The sequence below is a fragment of the Typopeltis vanoorti genome, chromosome 25 (genome assembly GCF_054136105.1).
Source record: "Typopeltis vanoorti isolate ZY-2024b chromosome 25, IOZ_Tvanoo_1.0, whole genome shotgun sequence".
In the NCBI taxonomy this organism is placed as follows: domain Eukaryota; kingdom Metazoa; phylum Arthropoda; class Arachnida; order Uropygi; family Thelyphonidae; genus Typopeltis; species Typopeltis vanoorti.
This window is the reverse complement of record NC_143573.1, coordinates 42,268,158-42,290,782: the sequence shown is the minus strand read 5'-3', so window position 1 is coordinate 42,290,782 and position 22,625 is coordinate 42,268,158. Positions and strand designations below refer to the sequence as shown.

Sequence of the window (22,625 nt, the reverse complement as noted above, 5' to 3'; positions counted from 1 at the left end):
GCTGAGGACATGGACTGGTTATTACTAACACCATGTTCCAACATAAAAATGTGCACAAATTCACATGGAGAGAAGAGGTAAAGAATAAGAAAAGTCTCATTGACTATGTTATTGTTGATAGTGATGTTTTCCGTGGACACCAGAGTGTACAGAAGATTTGAAATTGGAAGCGATCACTATTTAGTCTTGAGCAGGATAAAATTGAATTTCATATTGAAAAGAATAACATGTAAGAAAGTTTTAAAGCGAATAAAAGTTGGGCAGCTCTCAGATGTGAACTGTAGACTAAAATACACAAACATTATTGAAGAAAAAATGACAGAGTTTGAGAACGGGAATCAAACCTTGGAGATTCAGTGGCAAGCCTTGAAGAAAACCTTGATTGATTCAGCCAGAGAGGCATGTGGTGAGGTTGTCTGCAAGGATAGAAAAATCAGAACTCCAAGGTGGACACAGGAAGTTAAAGAGGCAGTGAAGGAAAAGAAGAAAGCATATCAAAAGTTCCTGGCAAATATGTCAGCTTGTGCTCTTAGAGAATGCAGAGACAAATGTAAGAAAGCTAAACAAAAGTCATAGAAGGATTTCTCAAGAACATAGAAAATAAATATGAAGAAGGTGGTAAGATATTCTGGAGGTTGTTGAAGAAGCATAGAAATGGAGAAAGAGTGCTGTAAGAGGAATTAGAGATGATAAAGGTGACATGAAAACGGGAGAAAAAGATATCCTTGAAGTATGGAGTAATTACTTCGAGAAATTGCTAAATTTAACAAGCAATGATAGCACAGTGGTAAAAAATACTCATCATGCGTAAAGTCAGGAATACATATCCATACTTGAAGTAGAAAAAGCCATCAAAGGCTTCAAAAAGTGGAAAGACAGCAGGGGTAGATGATATTTGATCAGAAATGCTGAAGTATGGTGGTATAAAAGTCTTGCAGTGGCTGCACTACATAGTTCAGAAGGCCTAGACAGAGGGACGAATTCCCGATGATTGGAGTAGAGCTCTCATAGTACCCATATATAAAAAGGGAAATAAAACTGAATGTGAGAATTACAGAGATATTTCCGTACTGAGTGTACCTGGTAAGATATATGCAAGTATACTTGAGAAACGGTTGAGAAGAATTGTCGAAAAAAAGGTTGGTAAAGAACAAGCTATATTCAGGCCAAATACAGGCTGTCAGGATCAGATCTTCACTTTAAAACAAATAGTTGAGAAATCATGGGAATATAACAAAATCTGTATTTAAGTTTTGTCGATCTGGAAAGGCATATGACAAGGTGTCACGAGAGAATCTATTCAGTACGATACAGTTATTTGTGTAAATGCGGCATTATATGAAGCAATACTTTATTTGAGTTGTAAGTCAGCAGTTAGAACTGAAGGAAGTATACAGGAAGATGGTTTAATGATAAATCTGGTGAGACAAGGATGTACATTATCCCCTCTGTTATTCATAATCTATATGGATCACATTATGAAGGAAAGTGGTATTAAACATGATATCAAAATTGGTGATTAATTGTCAGCTCTTTGCTTTATGCGGACGATGTTATACTTCTAAATCAATCTACTACAAGTCTGCAAGACTCCATGACTAAATTGAATAACTGTTGTAATAGATATGGTATGAAGGTTAGCAATGAAAATAGGCAGAATCATTGAAAATATCATCTGTGTTCTGAATGGAGAACCTGTGGAACAAGTAAAACATTTCAGCTACTTAGGCACGATTTTTAGTGAAGATGGTAAATTAAATACGGAAACAGACAACAGAATCAGTAAAGCTGGTATGGTGGGAAGTCAATAAATTGAATAAATTCATATGGAATAAGAGAGAAATTAGTCGGAACACTAAATTAGTTGTATACAGGACAGTGTTCAAACCAGTTTTAACTTATGGATCTGAGAGCTGGGTCAGAAGTAAAACACTTGACCAAACTCTAGAGACCGCAGATATGAGAAAGATTAGATGTGCGAACAGATGACTTCAATGGCAATATCATATTAAAAATGAGGATATTAGAAAAGAACTTGATATTGTCAACATCCTGGAATGCGTTAGCAGAGCTAATCTCAGGTGGTATGGTTACTTAAACATAATGGGCGAGGAAAGATTAGCAAAACAAGTGTTCTCTGTCAGGTTGGCAGGAAAACGACCCAGAGGAAGACCAAGATATAGGTGGATTGATACGGAGTGCTTTAGATGACAGAAATATAAGATCTGATAATATTGTGGTCTTGACAAGTAACAGACTGATCTGGAGGAAAATTGTAGATAGGAAGTTAGTAATGATGTAAATTTTTCATGTAGTACTATCATATCCTGTACACCCCTTGAGGGTACATGAATTTGATGAGGATGATGAAAGATGAAAAAAATCTTTCTATGGCAAATTATATGATGATTCTCAAAATTTACACCAATATGAAAACAAAAATGTAATATTCTAAATGGAAGAGGAAGAAATATGCCGTGATGTTTTAAAAGATGTTTTAAAAGATGCAATGGGAATCATAAATAGCAGAAAGGCACCTGATGCATATTATAAAGGCATAGCATATTACAGAATCTGCTATTGTGAATACGCCTGTGGGATTGGATAGTATACTAGCTAGAGTTTCATGTGAAGGTGCTATGGAATTGTCATTTCCCTTGACCACATTGTTTAATCTGAGTCTCAGCTCTAAGTTAGTCCTCATGAAGATCATTACTGATAAAAGTTTTGAAAACACCTCCTGTTTGTCTGCCTCAGTTCAGATATCAGACTCGCATTACAACTGCAAAATCTCCAATTGGATGATAAACCTTTGCAAAGTGATCACTCAGCAACTCAACTATTTCTTTTGCTTCTGTCACCTTTCTGTCATCACCATTGATTAAAGTCATTCATCCATAGTTATTCTTTCTCTTATTTACTACATAGTGAAAAATACTCTTGAATTTACTATGGCCTGTTTAGCCAATTTTCTCTCATAATTAGATTTGACCTTTCTTACCATATTAGTTTCACTTCTTGCTTTCACTTTGTACTGCTCATGTAGACCCCACCAAGTATCTACATATATAAAAGAACTTCTTTCTTTCTTTGCAAGTGCCTTGTGTATACTTCCCATTTTGCCTCTGCAACCTTTTTTACTTTCTATACCAACAGGAATTCCTAGTCTTCAGGAATTTTTATCATGTCCAAGGTTTCTTTTGTTTCACTTGGTTTACCCTCCTTACTATGGGTATGCAGGCTGATAGTGCTTCTCTCAAACAATCCCTGACCACTTCATGCACAACTGACATTGTTTCATTTTAGCTTCTCAAGCTGTGGCACTGCTCCAAGATGCCTCCTAAGTTTGTTCTAATTATCATCTTTATAATCAACATAAACCCTTTATAAAAGTTTTCTGTATATCCAGCATGTTTGGTGCAACTTTTTTTTGTTGGTAGAATTTTATTTGTCAACTTTCTGATATAGAAAATCTCAAATGCAGTTGAAATCAATTTTGGGTTATTCCCTCTCTCTCTCTCTCTTTCACTCACTCACACAAACACACACACAAAATCTTTATTAGTGTTAGAAAATTTGCATTACATAAATCACATGTTTTCTGCTCCTGATGACTGCATTATAAACAGGTATTACTATTAATTTTCTACTACTGTCAATTTGAAAGAGGCTATAAAGACAAATGCATTTAGTTAGATGTATTTGGTGATACAATAAAACTGTTTAGCATGCATGTATGGAGTCTGTGGGTGGGGAGGTATTTTTCATCATGTAGGGACATTTTCATTCCATTTATCTCTAATTACACTAATTGTCACTAAATATGTGGTGTCTCTCGGTCCACAAATTAGTTTAATGTTGTGCCAATGCTTGGGAGGTAACTGAATCAGTCAAAATAGTACAATTACCAAGTGAACACTTTGCAAGTAACCTACTCATCTACAGAGGGCGAAATGTGTCAGGAGCAAAATGCGAAGGGCGACTTTTCCATAAACCACCATCAGAATCCAGAAAAGTTGCTCTCCAGCATTTTCTCCCCTGTAGATAATGAGTAAGCTACAAAAATGTAAATAATACACGTAATTTTTTAATAATTCTAATTTATTTTATTTTAATAGAATAAATGCACGTTATTATTGTTTAAAACTCGAAGTTGTATGCAATGCCTCTATGGTAATCAATTACATTACGATTTTGAAAATCTTGGACTATTGTTTTGATTCTAGCAGAAATTGCAGCATAATTCTTGTTTCTTTGATTGCCTGACTTACCGGCAATTAGTTGTGTAATTTCGGAATTGTGCAGCCCTTGTTGTTTCTTTAAAGAATCGATGAATCGGTAAATATTTGGGAATAAAGTAGCACAAGTTTCCTGAAATCCCCTGTGCCACCATCCACACTGTTGTTGGTACATTGCTGATCATTCAGTGTTCGTGTGTAAACATCGTTCCACAATTCGATGGCAAAAATGGGTAATTGCTGGCCTCTCTGTCTTCTTCCAATATATGTATCTTCAAAGTAGTTTTCAATCACCATAGCTTCAATGGGCAAGTCATCAGCTTCAACTAAATCTTCAAATGCTTGAATAACGTTAGCAGGAGGAATAAATGCCAATGCTGGATTCATTCGAATCCAACGAGCAAATTCATGATCTTGTTCGTATCAGGCTTTTAAACCTTCATTCTGTACCTTTCGCCAAATGCTTTGGGAAAGATGAAAAAAAACAACTGGTATTTACAATGCCAGGAAATTCTTGTTGGAAGGCTTGCATGGCACTTTGCTCGAAATCTGTCATAAGTCGCTGGGGTTGGAGACATGGTTGTAGATTTTTAACTTCTTGAAGCAACTTGACGTATGTGGCACGAGTTTTGTTTGGCAGAAGCACGTAGACCACTGGAATAACTGCATTGAATTGAACCACATGAATTGTATAAAGGTGCTGGAAATGCATGGCTACTCTGCTAAAAGTTGCATCAGAAAACCACTCCTGGCTGCACACTAATAATTGAAGATTGTTACTAGTGGGAAAAAATAAGCATGCGATCCGGGAGCAATTTGTCCTGAGAATCATACATCAAAAACTGTTGTACATTGCCATCGATAATAATTTCTTGATAATTTTGTGGGATTACTAGGTCCTGGAGATTGCTCAGTAAAGCAGAAGTATAATTGTTGCATTGAACATGACGAATGGTTCGTTTAAGTGAATCCTTTTTAGGAAGTAATGCCATGACGTTGGTATGAGCCTCTGCAATTACTGATGCAACAATTTGCTGTGGCCGTTCGTTCGTGGTTGTTGCATGTTGCCGTATTTGACCAATCAATTCCAATGCTTCCGACCTTGCAGCTTGAGCTGCATGGTTATGTTTAGTTATGACTTTCACAACTGGGCCTTCCAAACCCTCTGTCCAAACATGCCCTTTGCAGGTGGAACATTTTTCACAAACCCAGATTCCTTGTTGTTCATCTACAGTTCTCTTTGAAAACACGCAAACGTGATTGTCATCATCTACCAATTTTCTTTTGCCTCTTATTGATGGAACACTTTTTGCCATTGTACACACAGGATTAATCAATCAAGATGCAAAAATAATATGTAGATATTGCGCTGCCTGCGACATCAGCTTGTTCACACGATGCACCGCCGATAATGAGGCAGTGAAAACAGCAAACGCACACTGTCCCCCCCATGTCCGTCACTAACCACGTGACTATCGCCCTCATGGTCAAGTATGTATTCTTTCTGTGTGAAATTATGAACAGTTCCAGTTAATACTTTCACAATGGAAAGAGAACCCTGAAGACATACAAAAGGGGAGAAATTCGTTTAAAAGCTACGTGACAATTTGTACACGAATGTAATTTTGAAAATTTGTTTGGAAAAGTTAAAGTTATCAGAAGTTCAGTTCGAGTAATCGAGAGAGTTTAACATTGAATCTCCACTAAAAGAGCTGGGACTTCAATAAAAATTTGAGTTATCGAGAGTTGACTGTATTTACATTTTTGTAACCTACTCATTTACAGGGGTCGAAATGTTGGGAGCGAGATGCTGGGGGTGAAATGCGAGGGGCGTAAATCATATCATCCAGGTGGAGATATCAGAAATGAGAGAGATAAAGGCTTATATTACTAATTGAAGAAGGTAAAGAATTTGGATTAGATATAAATGCAAAAAATACTAAATTTATGAAAATCTCAAAAGAAAGCAGATCCGAGCCAGAAATATTCATAAACAATATGAAAATTGAACATACAACAGAATACAAATATCCAGGTCTCACTTCTATATGTGAAAATTGGCCACACTAATGTACTTATCATTCTTTTCTTTGTGTGGCCAATTTTCACTTATGGAAGTGAGACCTGGATATTCAAGAAGAGAGTAAGGCAACAGATAATGGCCTTTGAAATGTGGTGCTATAGGAGAGCTCTCTGAAAATCCCATGGATAGAACATGTGACAAATACAGATGTCCTACAGAGAATGAGAACACAGAGATCTTTATTATAGGAAATGATCCAGAGAAAGATGAGATTGGCAAGACATGTACTGAGAGGTTCAGCAGGACAGAGGATACTAACAGTTTTAGAAGGAAAAATAATGGGAAAAAAGATCAAGAGGTAAAAAACGAAGGACATGGCTTGAAGATATAAGATCATGGACAGGATCACATGGCTATGCAGAAACAAAAAGGAAAGCCACCAACAGAGAGAACTGGAAGGACATGGTGCTGCACCCTCTCACTGAGGAAGCTACATGAAGAAGAAGAAGAAAGGCTTATATCGGAACTGAAGTAAATGAAATGGAGGTGCATAGCATATTATAGAATCTGCTATTGTGAATACACTTGTGGGATTGGATGGTATACTAACTCAAGTTTCATGTGAAGGTGCTAGGGAATTGTCATTGCCCTTGACCACATTGTTTAATCTAAGTCTCAGCTCTAAGTTAGTCCTGAGTGGATGGAAAGAGGAGAAAAATAATTCCATTGCATAAAGGAGGCTCCAAGACTGATGTAGAAAATTACTGACCAATCATCATATCAGGAGTTGTTGTCAAAGTACTGGAGAAGTTGGTCAAGAGCAAAATACAGGAATGGATAGATGGAAATGGTATACTATATGGGGTCAATGTGGTTTTGGCAAGGGTAGGTCATCCCTCAGTAACTTGCTCACATTTTATAATACAGTGACAGCTGAACTGGATAAAGGTAATGGGTTTACAGTGATACTGCTGGACTTTACAAAAGCCTTTGACAGGATACCACGTGAAATTCTAATCAGCAAACTGCAGTACATGGGGATGGATATTGGGTTGGTGAGGTAGATATGAGGTTGGTTGATGGAGAGATATCAGAGAGTAGTTTATTCAGACATAAGGTCCAGAAGGCTTGTGACTAGTGGTATGCTACAGGGTTCTATTCTTGGACTGCTACTGTTTAATTTGTACTTTAACGATATATGAAATGATCTGAGAGGAGCTGTTCAGTTGTTTGCCAATGATGCAAAGTTGGGTACAGCAATAGTTAATACAGATAATGTTAAAATTTTGCAGGGTGATTTGCATAGACTGGCAGTCTGTCAAAGGAGAATGGATGTCAGTTTAATGTGGCAAAATGTAAGGTTATGCATTTTGTTGTGAAAAGATTACCAGATGTATATCACATTGATGGAACTGTACTCCAGGAAATTGATATAGCCAGAGATTTGGGGGTGTTAGTGGATGGGGAGTTAAAATTTAGAGGGCACATAGCAAAAGTGGCTAAAGCAGCTCATCAGATTACTTGGCTACTGAAGAATACTTTGACAAGCAGACACAAACAGGTTATTATTCCTTTTTATCGAGCCTTAATAAGACCCAATCTTGGCTACTGCATGCAGATCTGGGCACCAGGGTTTCTTGGTGATGAGGAAGAGGATCCAGAGGCGAGTGACCAAGATTGTAGCAGGTGTATGGAATGAACCTTACAGGAATAGGTTGAAGATTTGTGGATTACAAAAACTGGTTGACAGGCAGAAAAGAGGCGATATGATTGAGATATACAAATTACTGAAGGGTTTTTACAAGATTAATTCAGAGGAAATTTTTCAGAACAGGTCTGGTGGTGGGAGAACTAGAGGCCATCCTTGGAAACTGAGTGAGACCGTAGTTAGCAAGGGTGGTAGAAGTAAGTTTTTTGTTTGGAGAGTGGTGAGTGAGTGGAATAGGTTGCCAGAGTCTGTTGTGGGTGCCATGACTGTGAATGAGTTCAAAGCAAAGTATTATAGATACTGTGCAAATGTTGGATAGTGCTTGACATGATGTTTAGGGTCTCCCTCAGTGAGTCCAAGGACTCCTTGGAGTAGCCTGTAATTATAATGTTTCTTACAGAAAACTTCCACTTAGTCCTTGATCGACAATTTGCTTTCAGATCTGTAAGTGAAACACTGGTCCAACATTTATTTTGTCTATTCAGTTTATTCTAGGTCTGCCTCTTTTTCGAGTTCCTGGAATAAGTCCTTCAAGAAGTTGCATGGTGGACTATTTGATCTGCTGATATAACCACGTTACATAAGTTGTTTCCTTTGAATCTTAGTTATGTTATCTTTTGGACAGGTAAAAGAACCGATTCTTTGTTTTACTTCAGAATTTGTGATTTGATTTGATCAGTGTATGGTATCTTTAGGTGTCGTCTATAGCACCTCATTTCAAATGCCAACAACCTCTTTTCACCCTCTTCTTTTAAGAGGGTCCAAGTTTCACTTCCATATTGAAATACTGAATTAACTGAAGGAACCTATATCGACTAGAGGCTCCTTGGAGACCTCCTGCAGATAGGGGTACATCAACACGAAAATCATTCTCTCGTCTCGGATATTCAAGCACTGACAGGAGTGCTCTTGACACTGCAGGAGGTGTGGAGAATTTATTGGGATAATATTCCTATCTCTGGATAACCTGATTTTAGAGAGCTAAGACTCCCCCAGACTTCTCCAAGTTCAGTTGCATTACTGCACTCTTAGAAAAGCTGATCTCTGTGTCCAAGTTTGACAATATGAACCCATTCCCTTTTAGTATACTGGCAGGACCATCTTTATTTTTCATATTGTTTTTCTCACAGGTAAAAACAATACGATTCTGAAAAGGAATCGTAGCACTGTGAATCTTTAAACTGGAAGAGTTGAGATTGTCAACAAGTGTTTAGTAAATAAAAGAAGATATTGGAGTTGACATTCTAATTCAATGTTCGAGGAAATGCTGAATGAAAAGTTTCCTCTTCTGTCTTGAGGACAGTGGATGTATTTATTATTCTATGGAAAAAGCAACAGAATGAGTGGAATCTGAAACTGTAAAGTGACTTAACATGAAGAGCTCTACTTAGATATGTTATTTGTGAAATAGTAAAGAAACTGTTTTTTCTCTGGTAAAAAATTTGGTGATTTATGCATCATATTGAACTATGTGAGATAAGGATATTTGTACTCCAGTGAGGATGATTGGAGCAGGTGTATGCTAAATGGAGAAATAAAAAAAAAGATCCCAAGGAAAAGAAGTAAATTTTATATTTTTGCCAAGGTAACAAAGAAACTGACTCAGTTGAACATTTTGTTTCAACTCATTTGAAAGCTGTTTATTCTGTAGACATGATTAAGTATATGTTAAACATCCTACTTTAGAATGAGTCAGAGAATGAATGATTTTATTTATTTATTTTTTTTTTTTTAGATAAGAATACTCCATACCTCTAAAGTGTAGCCTTATTTTGAAAGCCTTTGATCCAATTAATTTTGTAGTTATTTATGCAATTTTATTTAAAATGTATATATTTTAGTTTCATTAAATGTATATATTTTGTATTTGGTACTCAAGACCATAATTTTCCAGATTCTAAAAGAAATAGTTAAGTCATTGCACCAATTGGAATTGAACTCTTGTTCATTACTTAATACTTTGTGTAAAACAAAGTAAGTAAGTTGTAAGTCCATGGTGGTTTGAAGAATGGTTAGGGTGGTCTGATATTCAAGTGGGCATGTTAACTTCTTGCATAAAGTCATTAATGTTAGCAAATGTCTCAGCATCCCTGTCTGCCTGATCTGTTTAATTGGAAGAGGAAAGCCAGTTGTTATTGTTGTGAACATTAAAATACCTGAGAAAAATGGCTTCACTGTTAGGAAAATTGGAGTAAAGAAAAGAGACATTTAAAGAGAGGAAATCATAAAGTTCAGGATGGTTGGTGGCATTATAGGAGCAACAGAGACAGGAATTTGCTATAATGGAGTAGAGAGATTTTCAGTCAGAGAGAGTCAAAATCAAGAGATTTCAGGTTGGATACTCTTTGGTATGATATATCATGGCAAACATATGCACATATTCTGCCTTTGAGTCAGAATCAGTCAAAGAAGGTTGTGAAAGGTGAGATGAATATTGCTTGAGGAAGCTGGAAATTGAGTTTCTGTTAGGAAAATCAAGGTGAGGTTTTGCCTACTGGAGGTGGTAATGGACATTTGTTGAGGTTGGAACTGACACCTTACAAACATACATGGTGTCAGTTGAGGTTGGAACTGACACCTTACAAACACACTTGGGTCAGGCATATTCCCTATGCAGTGTCAGAGTTTTGGTTTTCAGAGTGACTCTCAGTGGTCCACGTTTCATCACCACTTTGGTGTTTTGCTTTTGGGCACTCTGGGAATTACTACATGGAATTCAATGCAAAATGGAGCAAATAGAGATGGATGTGAAATTGGTGATATGATATGAGGGGGTGGCTGATGGATAGATACTAAAGAGAGAAGTATATCGAGGGGACAAAAACTAGTAAAAAAACAAAAAAAAAATGTTTTTTTTTTTGTTATTGTTATTTTCCATTGAGTCGTTTTCGACTCCTGGTGATTCTATGAACATACGCTCTCCATTCAGATCTGTCCATAGCCATATCTCAGAATTTCCAGGCACATTCCAGTTGCTTCTTTAACTCCATCCACCCATCTAATTCTTGGTCTTCCTCTTCTCCTGCTTCCATCAACTTTAGCAAGCATCATCATCATCTTCTCCAGACTGTCATCTGCTTGCATAACATGCCCAAAGTATGACAATTTTTGCTTGATGATAATAGCTTCAAGGGAGAAAGCAATCAAAAAAACAAATGGGTGCCAGTTTAATGTGGAAATTGTGAAGTTATGCATTTTGGGATGAAAAGATTACAAACTGTCTACCATATTAATGAGCTGAACTTCAAGAATTGATGAAGCTATGGAATATTTGAGAAGAGAGCAACGCTAATAATAATAGTAAGTACCTGAATGATTTTTGTTCAGAACAGAGACCAATTCTTACTAACACCATGTTCCAACATAAAGATGTGCACAAATTCACATGGCAAGAAGACACAAGAAAAGTATCATTGTTTGTTATTTTTAGTTATATTTTCACAATATCACTACAAGTACTTCAAGTATAATTGACAAAAGTGTCAAAAGTAATTGTGTATGGTTGAACCACAGTGGAAGTGTAAATGACAAAATGTCCAGCAACGCTTGTGATGTAATGAATTGTAGTCTAAATGATATAATCACGTAATCACAAGAAAGATATTTATTTAACCAAATATTTCGGTCTGGAAATAGCAGACCATCGTCGGTGGTATTACAAGAACAGTTTAAAAAATATATATACAAGCTAGAATACTAACAATAGATCGTTGAAATTAGAACATGCCGCGTGATGTTATATCACTAAGTATGAAACGAAATATTTTGAAGTAGAAACATGATTGAATTTGCTATTAAAAAAAAAAAAAAAAAAAAAAAAAAAAAAAAAAAAAAAATTAATGAGTAATCTTGATTAGGCTTTCCCAGATTTTTGATATAGATATGCAGTCATTACGATTCAGGTTGGGATGATGGAGCAAGGCCTCCACGCTTTCCTTGAACAAACGTTCGAACCTATAACGGGATCTATGTAAGAGGCGCGTTTTGGACCAAAGGATGCTGTGGTCAGTTTCAATCCCGTGTTGAGCCAAACCAGACTTTTCAGGTTTATTGTGAAGAATGGATGATTGATGTTCTTGGATTCTTTTTTCAAGAGAACGTCCAGTCTGTCCAAAGTAAGAGAGATCACAGTTGCAAGGAATTTGATAAACTCCAGGAAGAGATAAAGTTGAGCGTTTGTCTTTAGGAGAAGGAAAATGAGAAGACAATTTGTTAATAGGAGAATACGTAGCTGTTAAATCATATTTCTTCAAAATTCTTGCGATAGGTTCTGAAATACCGGAGATATAAGGAATAGGTACTCGACGTATTGAATCTTTGTTGTTTTGTGGAGGATTATAAGATGTAAGAAGACGTTGAATACTTTTTTCAGAAAAGCCATTGAGTTTCATGTGTTGCTGGATAGTAGAAAGAAGTCGCTTCTTCTCTACTTAAGGCTAAACTTCCTCCTTCTAACATATCTCCTTCTGAAATGAAATCTTTACAGTCCTTGAGAAAAAATAATCACCTCATTATCACTAAAGCTGACAAGGGAAAAGCAACAGTAGTTATGGACTCAGTAAATTACAGAAGAAAACTTTCTCTTTTGCTTCGAGATCGCTCCACATATCAAGAAATTGATTATAATCCAACCAACAGACAACTAAAGAAATTAAATTCTCTCCTTGATGAAGTCATCAGTTTGGATAAAGACACAATTGAAAGACTTAAAACTCATTTTGCAAGACCTCCTAGATTTTATGGCCTTCCAAAAATCCATAAGATTGACTATCCTCTTCGTCCAATAGTAGATTGCATTGATTCTCCTACTTACCGTATAGCCAAATATCTAGCTAAATTACTGAAATCTTACATTGGCAACTCGAGTTCTTTTTTAAAAAACTCCTCAGATTTCTTAGAAAAATTAAAAGATGTCTCATTACAACCTACAGATCTTATGGTTAGTTTTGATATAGAATCTTTATACACCAATGTACCTCTTAAGGAAACTTTAAAACTACTTGCTGACATCTTTCCTCAAGATATTATAAAACTATTCGATTTCGTTATACATTCTGGTTATTTCATATGTCAAAACAAATTTTATAGCCAAGTAGAAGGAACAGCCATGGGAAGTCCTCTTTCTCCAGCTTTAGCCAACTTTTATTTAGAACATTTAGAAAAAGTCCTCTTCACATCTAGTTTCCCTCTACCATCTTTTTGGGTAAGATATATAGATGACATATTTGCTATTTGGCCTCACAGTAAAAACACTTTATCTTCCTTTTTAAACAGTATTAATTCCTTACATCATCGCATAAAGTTTACTATGGAATTAGAAGAAAACAACCAGTTATCTTTTTTAGACGTTCTCCTCATCCGATCATCTTCAAATATTCTTACAACTACAGTATACAGGAAACCAACATTCACAGGTCGTTATATTCTGAAAGAATCAGCCCATCATCCATGTCAAAAAACAGGAATTATAAAATGTCTCATCAAAAGAGCCAAAACTAATTGTTCTACTTTTGATTATCTACAGAAAGAACTTTCTACTATCCAGCAACACATGAAACTCAATGGCTTTTCTGAAAAAAGTATTCAACGTCTTCTTACATCTTATAATCCTCCACAAAACAACAAAGATTCAATACGTCGAGTACCTATTCCTTATATCTCCGGTATTTCAGAACCTATCGCAAGAATTTTGAAGAAATATGATTTAACAGCTACGTATTCTCCTATTAACAAATTGTCTTCTCATTTTCCTTCTCCTAAAGATAAACGCTCAACTTTATCTCTTCCTGGAGTTTATCAAATTCCTTGCAACTGTGATCTCTCTTACTTTGGACAGACTGGACGTTCTCTTGAAAAAAGAATCCAAGAACATCAATCATCCATTCTTCACAATAAACCTGAAAAGTCTGGTTGGCTCAACACGGGATTGAAACTGACCACAGCATCCTTTGGTCCAAAACGCGCCTCTTACATAGATCCCGTTATAGGTTCGAACGTTTGTTCAAGGAAAGCGTGGAGGCCTTGCTCCATCATCCCAACCTGAATCGTAATGACTGCATATCTATATCAAAAATCTGGGAAAGCCTAATCAAGATTACTCATTAATTTTTTTTTTTTTTTTTTTTTTTTTTTTTTTTTTTTTTTTTTAATAGCAAATTCAATCATGTTTCTACTTCAAAATATTTCGTTTCATACTTAGTGATATAACATCACGCGGCATGTTCTAATTTCAACGATCTATTGTTAGTATTCTAGCTTGTATATATATTTTTTAAACTGTTCTTGTAATACCACCGACGATGGTCTGCTATTTCCAGACCGAAATATTTGGTTAAATAAATATCTTTCTTGTGATTACGTGATTATATCATTCAGTCTTATGTCGCAAGTATCCTTAAAACAACGAATTGTAGTCTAATAGTGCAGTCCTAATTATAACTGAAGTCCTAGTAAGGTAAGTAACAAAGGTACAAAAAAAAAGTAAGTTTAATAAAAATAAAAAGTTAATTTAAGAAATGTGTAGTACTAATGGGATTTGGATGATGTTGTACTGTTTTATAACTTTTTTTAATGTAGTTATCTAACACATGTCACTATCAAATATAAGGAATCTACTCTTATGTAGAACTTTTTTAACCTTAAGTTTGATAGTGATAGGATTCTCCACAAGTCCAAACTCTTCTAGTCATTCAGAAATGTTGTTTAAAATTCAGAACTTTTCAAATGAGAAAGCTGTATTTTAGTGGGGAGGGGGAACTGAAGAATTCTGAACTGAACTGCAGGGCATAGTTTAAGATCATTAGTATCATTCACAACCAATATATTGCCTTAGCGATATTGATTGTGGTTTTACATGCCATTATGTCAGCAGGTTATATTAAACTCAAGAAATGCTATAATAGTGTCTGCAAGAAAAGTACAAAACAGTGAAGTAAAAAAAAGTTAGCCTTTATACTTATACAGTCACCTTCCATTATAAAGAACACTTATAGCAAGCTACTCACTCTAACAAATCACTGGAAAAAAAGAAGAAAAAAAAAGCTGAAGCCAGCCACTATTACTTTTTTAAAGGAAATTTACTGTAAGAAATTTTCCACTATAATGAAAACTATTCCTTTGTTTCTTATTGTATTCTCTGTAGTGTGGGATGATTGTAGTTTAAATTGCATTAGTACAAGATTTCAAGTGTTTTTCTGTTATTTTTTTCATTTAGATAATTTTTTCTGATGTTGATAATTGGATTAATAGTGAAAATGACCAAACTATAGAATTTTTATTTATAATACTATTTAAAAATTAATCTAATCTCTTTTAGAAATACTCATGCAATTAGTTTGGCATTTCTTTCTATTAATGTTTGATGATTCTTGTTTTATTACTATTTAAGATTATATTTCTGCACAGCATCAGAATTTTGTTAATCAATAAAGTGGTGAAGTTATTTAGATATAGCTTTACAAAATGTTTTTTAACTTAGAAAAACATTACCTATTTTTATATTTAAGATTATATATATTAGTATAATCTTTTTACTATGGAATAGTTTTACTTTTTTACGTAGAAATTTTTATGAATTTATATGTATAGTACATAAATTTTAATTTGAGAATACCTTGATAGCATTAATAACAGCTTCAGTATACATTACTTTGCAGTATTCTGAAAAAAAATTATTAGGTTGTATAGACTCTGACCAAAAGCAGTTGCTAGAACGACTCATTGTGAAAACCAAAGATGCACTATGTAACATGGAAAATTCCTTGAATTCAGAAAATGAAGAAAGAAAACAGGAAATGAAAAAGGTATTTTTTAAAATTAAGGTCATTATCCTTTCCGCTCTTCTAGTTTTAGAGCAGTGTTATTTTAGCTCTCAGTAGTTGGTGTGTGTGTGTGTGTAGTGTGTGTGGGGGGGAATCAGTAAATATTTTATATTGGTAAATACATGCCTTTTGGAACAGATTTTACATTGTTCTAGAACAGCTTCTATAAGAAAACCACTTAGGTCAGCTTAAGTGCCTTTAAAAAATCATCACAGAGAAGTTTGAAGTTCATTCTCTTTAAGCATATAATTTCTGATGAAATAAAAGCTAGTGAACCTATCACCTAAATGTTTATCACCTTAGAACTAGTTCCCCTGGATATGTGTATTGATACTAATTCCAATGTTCCTGAAGCAAGCTGCATGTCTATCCTCCTAAACAAGCTGCAAAGTATTTCTGGTGTGATGTTCAGTGCTTATGTCATGTTTTCTTTAATGGAATTAAATCAGTTCAGATTTCAGATTCAAAGTTTATGCCATTTGAAGAAATATTAATCTTTGGAAAAACAGAAGTTGTTGGAAGACGTATGGATATACACAGTCTTGCTATAAATATTGTTACAAGTTCTGCACACCCCATGCTGCCTACAGAATTGCATGAGCCCAATTCCATTATTGGTAAAACAAATGTTGGCATAGCCAACATTTGTTTGTTTATCAGTAGAGAGAATTGTCTAGCTGTACGGGTTAACATACAGTGGAGAGATTATGTGAATCATATAGTTGTATTGGCATTTCACAAGGTTGGAATCAGCCGCTTGTTGTTTTCAACATGCTAGAAACAATCGGGATCAGTAGGATGTTTGCATTTTATGTTGAGCCCATACACGAGAGGTTGGTTGATCAACCTATAGTACATTAGTACCGTGTATGGGTAGTGGGTTGGGAAAGAAGGTATTTGTTCACATTTGATTTAAATGACTGTATATTGTATTCCTTGGGTAACGTAGGGGAAGACTGTTCCATAGTACAGCAGTTGCAGGGATGAAGGAGGTGGAGAAACTTGTCCTGTGGGTTTCAAGGTGCACTGTCAAGGGATGTTGAGCAGCAGCTGCAGGTATTCCAACAAACTTAATACTAAGTGGGAGAATTATTGATGCTATTTCAGATGAACATTTTCCATGTATTGAGTATTGAGTTGGAGGTCAGCTGAAATAGATCATTGATATATAGCAGGAAGAGGGTTGATGTGAGGAAAGAACCTTGTGGAACCCTGGCATTAGTTGAATGGTGAGAGGATAAGGAACCACCCACACATAGTGTGCATCCAGACAGAAAGCTGGCAATTCAACTGCAGAAGTCCTGAGACAGACCAAACGATGGCAGCTTGCTTAGTAAGCCCTTGTGCCATACCTGGTCAAATGCCTTGGAGATATCAAGTGCAACTGCTTGAAATTTGCCAAGCTTCTCCGTGGCATTTGTTCAGAGATGGATGACATAGGTGAGCAGATCTCCTGTTGATCAGCAGCAACGGAATCCATACCGGCAGTCATTTATTAGCCAGGTACCTTCAAGGTAGTGTAGGAGTTTATGATTTTTTTCCATTACTTTGGGCAGGACGGAGGTGAGTATTAAATTGTGAATGAAGATATTTATAATTAATAATACTTCATTCATAATTAACAAGACCTACCATATCATAAGCGGGATTTATTTAAATTTATTTTGTTAGTCTCTTGCTTATAAAATGTTATTCATGAATTCCTTTTTAGTTTTGTTAGTTAAGTTTATTTATGTAATTTTTAAATATATTATAGACATGAAAAGCCTCTATATTAAAGTGTCATTTATTTTATTTGCTTTATTCTTTTAATAATAATATTAGAAACTGTACTGCATGTAATTTTAATATATCCAGAAAATTCTTTGTGATATCATTTGATTCGTTGTTGTGAGAAAACATGCAAATTTCTTCTAGCGCGTGTTGGAGTGTGAACTACTATATATGAAGGGAAAAACAAGTTTGATGTGAGCCTAACTGGTGAGAACCAGTTATTGGTGGGAAAAAGGAAGGAGTGGATACGAAAACGAAAGTAAAGACAGAACCAAATAGGGGAGTATAGAGAACGGTAGCTGGAGACTGGAGGGGAATTTTGACGTGCCAAAAACGGAATTTAAAGGACTGGGAATCGCTTGGCAATTTAACTTAACTTTTTCTGAGTTGGATTTTTACCAAAACTTCCTAACGCCTAAGAGTGAAATAGTGCTAAAAATAGGTTGATACGTATAAGAAAAAGAAGAAATAGGTGGATAATTTAAACCAAGTGCATAAAGGTTATATTCTCCCGAGTCTATAAATCAGTTGTGGAAATAAAAGAATCTTTTAAGTTTGTGTCACTACAAAGTAAAAGTCAGTAAGGACTTTAAAGATGTTGTTCGATCTCCTTATGATGTGATGAAGCTATATCCTGGTAAGATTACCTTTACTATACTTAGTGAGAAGTAACGAAAATTAACTCCGCTGGAAATAATTTATTCCTAGTTGCTGTATTCAGCGAGTCAAGATTTAATGTGTAATGTGCTAAGACTTCTCCCTCTTCAAGTGACAAATGCTATTTTATTGAATTAAGTGTTCATTGACTGAATGAGAATATTGAGAAGCCTATTTGTTTTAATCTAGGAATCTCGAACTTACAAGAACTAATTTTGATTGACTGAGCTTAGAGAATTACAAATGAATGCCTGATGGTTCATGAGTTGTATTCTTTCTGAATATCTTGAACTGATTTGATGTTTAAAATGTTTTAGATGTAACCTTGGTCAGAGTGAAGTTATGATAGAAGTTCTTTGTAACAAAAAGAATAAGATCTGTTAACATAGTTTTTAATTATAAATTTTAAGCTCAGCTGAGTAGTATAATAGTATCTTAATGAGAGCTTTATATTCGTTTAATTGTAATGTCCCTGTTGGAATACTGTGTTATGATGTAATTTATGTGACACTGCATTAAATCATTTTATTTGAATCGAATCTTGTATTTGCCTGATTTTTTTCATTGCACCGCTCATTAAAATAATTTGAATCTTAGCGGGAACCCTATATAATAAAGAGAACCTCGGCCTAAAATCAGTTTTATAATAACCTGGTACAGTTGAAGGTTGATTTATCAAAGTTGCTCATGCAATTCAGAACATGGAGTGGTGCAGTATACTATAAATTTTCTTCATGTTCGGATGATATGTCAACATACAACTAATTAAATACTAACGAGAGAGCGTTATAAGACAATAAAACATAATTGAGTAGAAGCAATGATCCAACAGTGAGTGAAATGGGGCAATAACTTTTCACCCTTCTTGGGAATGGGTTGAAGTAGCCCAATTTCCAGATTGTGGGATAGATACCAGTGGAGTAATACAGTATATACAGCCAACATAGGACAGCAATCAGTTCTGGTGTACAAACCTTCAGGACAATTGTAGGAATGCCATCAGGACCAGGAGACTTTTTTGTGTCTAATTTGGACAGTATTTTACTGATCTCTTTCTGGCAAAAGGATATAGTGGGCATTGCATGTTGGGCATCTGGAATGGTTGGGTGACATTTACTATTGTCAATTATGCATGCATTGGAAGCAAAGTGTGAGGCCAGGAGATTGGCCTTTTCTGTAGTTGATGATGGAATAGAGCCATCTGGGTATGGTAGGGGTGAGAATATTGTTGGGCAGAAGTTACGACCGATTGCTTTGGCGAGAGACCAAAAGGCTCAGCTGCCATTTGAACAGGCTGCAATTTTCTGCTTTTTGTTCTTTCGAACTGTTTTGGAAGCATTGATTTTTTTTTCTTTTGCATTTATTTTAGGCTTGGGTATAAGCTCTAAAGGAGGATGGAGTTCTTGATTTGAGCCAGTAGTTATGGTATGTTTGGTTTTCATTTGAACAGCCTTGGTGCATCTTCTGGAAAACCAGGTTAAGGAATGGCAGGTCAGAGTGCTGTGGGAAATGTATGTTTCCATACCAGTGAGGATTACTTTGGTTATAAGTTCGGTGCATGTGTTTGGGTTGGAAGATCAGAAGCAATAGTCCAACCATGGGAATGCAGCATAGAAGTTGCAGAGGCTGTCCCACTTGACACTGTTATAATGCCAAACTATTGTAGGAGTGGCTGTGTGAGCGTTGTTGCATGGGGAGGAGATGAGCACTAGATTGTGGTCAGATTTGCCTGGGGGGGACTCTTTACTTTGGATTATAAGTTCAGTGTATGTGTTTGTATGTAAGCGTTGTTGCATGGGGGAGGAGAAGAGCACTAGATTGTGATCAGAATTGCCTAGGGGGCTCACTACACTCACTGTGTATTTGGAAGGGTCATTGATGAGGAAGCAATCTAGGGTATTTGGGTAATCAGGTATTTTGGTTGGCATGTGAACAATTTGTGTAAGGTCATTAGTGATGGCAAATGTTTCAGCATCTCTGCCCGCAAGATCTCTACAGCTGGAGGATCAAAGCCAGTTGGTGTTGTTGACATTAAAATCTCTATTTTGCTGTTGGGAAAGTTTGACTGGAGAAAATCAATTTATTTTTAAGGAGAGGAAATTAAAGAAGTCAGAGTGGTTGGTTGCATTAAGGGAGCAATGGAGACCACATATGAATTTGACTGAGTTGGGAAGGGATATTTTCAACCAAAGAAGATCAAAGTTGGGCGATTCTAGGTTGACTGCTCTGTGGCAAGGTATGTTGGAGTGGATGTATGCGCAGATTCCACCCTTGGGTCTGAAGGAGTCGAAGAGTGTATAGTTTGTCAGGATGAGATAAATAGTGCTAGTGGGAGGTGAGATTTGAATTTCTGCCAGAAAGATTAGGTGGGGTTTGGTAGACTGAACTACCAAACTACAATACTGTATTGGACTATTAACCATTATAACGATACAGAAGATATATTTGACTGCCAAAGAACAAATCAACCGCACTGCATTAGGACACAACAGCTTGTGAGGGCAGTGAAGGAGCGCCTCTGCCATAATCCTGTGAGAACACAAAGTGATATCATGAGAGATGAAGATTTTGCAGAGAACGATGTCATGTGTACTAACTGAAGACATGGGAGTGATTGACCAAATTTCTGTATGGTCTGGACATTTCCTAACATCATAACTTATGCGCATTGTGTGATAAAATCAAAGACAGTACATGAACAGCAGACACAGAGATATCCTCTTCACAGATGAGAAGTTTTTTACCATTGATGAGTTGTTCATCATCATAATGCTAATTACAGATATTGACCATATTGGTCATTATCCATCTAATATCCTCTTTTGAGGTCTACCTGGCTTTCTCTTTCCAATTGGTTTATATTTTATTATTTGTTTAGGATATCGGGTGTTGGCCATTCAGTTTACATGTTCTATCCATTTTTGTTTATAATTTAGTTTTTCTTCTATTGTTTGCTTTTAGTTCTTTTAAAATATTTGTGTTCCATTTTTGGTCTAATAATGTGTATTTTGTAGTTCTTCTCATAAATCTGATTTCACTTGTTTTTATTCTTTGTTTATCTTGTTTGTTTATTGTCCAAATTTCACTACCATATAATAATGTGGGCACTGCTAAAGTATTGTATGTTTTCAAGTGCACTATATTTGGATTGAGTGTTCTTTTTATCAGGCCTATAATCTGTAAAAATTTAGAAGTTTTTAATTTTTGTCTTTTTCTCCTTCATATGATATTTTACATCCAAGATAACTGAAAGTATTTATCTGTTCTATTATTTTATTACTAATAACTATTTTACTTCTAACTGGAATTTGTCTACAAAATGCCATTGTTTTAGTTTTATCTATGGATATTTTCACTCCAAACTGTTCTACTATAACATTTAAATTATATATTGCTCTTTGTTAATTGTTTTCCTTATCTGATATTATTACTTGATCATCTGCAAATAATAGCATATTTATTTTGTTATTCTGGGAAATTTCTATACCTGGATTGTTTAAGATGTTCCACTGTATTAATATTTCATTAATATAAATATTGAAAAGTGTTGAAGACAGAGGACATCCCTATCTTACTCCTTGGTTTATAGATTGTTTTTCAGATATTTTTTTCATTTATTTTTATTTCATTATCTTTGTATATATTCAATATTGCATGTAGTAAAATATTAGGTATATTTATTATTTGTAATATATCAAACAGTATATACCTTTTTACTTTTTTAAATGCTTTTTCATAATCTTATAAACAAAAGATGAGTTTCTAAATTAAATTCTCTTCTTTTTTCTAAAAGTAGTTTTAAGCAGAAAGCTACATCCATTGTAGAGCCTCCTTTTATAAATCCATTTCGACATTCTAATAATATTTTTTCACTGTATATTTTCAATTTTTCATTAAGTATTCTACTATATATTTTGTAGCATGTATTCAATAAACTAATACCTCTGTAATTAGCAGGTTTTGTTTTATCCCCTTTTTTAAATATAGGTATTAAGTATTCCATTCTATTGGTATTTGTCCATGTGTATATATTTTATTTAAAAATTTTAATAATCTCTGATGAAATTTTTTTTCCAGCAAATTTATACAGTTTGGAGTTTATCCCATCTTCTTCTACTTAATCCCTGTTTATCCCATCTTCCCCTGCTGAGTTGTTTAACTACCAAAATGATCAGGTATATGCCCTGGATGGTCACACACAGCACCCAGGATTCAGAGGTCATCACCCCACGTCAGTGATGGTTTGGTGGTGGTGATATCATAGGGTATCCAAGTTGCATTTCTGCGAGATAGGGGTCAAAACTTCCACAAAAGTGTATCAAGGCACTGTACTGGAACCTGAGGTATGACTCCTGAACGACACCTTGTTTGCATGCAAGAGTAGCCTGCAAGAAATGTCAGCCAGC

General features: G+C 35.3%; 1 protein-coding gene across 1 annotated transcript in view; it reads left to right on the top strand.

The window, feature by feature from the left end:
- Positions 1–22,625, top strand: part of CysRS (cysteine--tRNA ligase, cytoplasmic) — a 269,424-nt gene that overhangs the window by 91,079 nt on the left and 155,720 nt on the right. Inside the window, exon 6 of the mRNA XM_090414790.1 lies at positions 15,625–15,771. Within this exon, the coding sequence (XP_090270916.1) occupies positions 15,625–15,771 (147 nt within the window). The remainder of the gene's footprint in view (positions 1–15,624; positions 15,772–22,625) is intronic.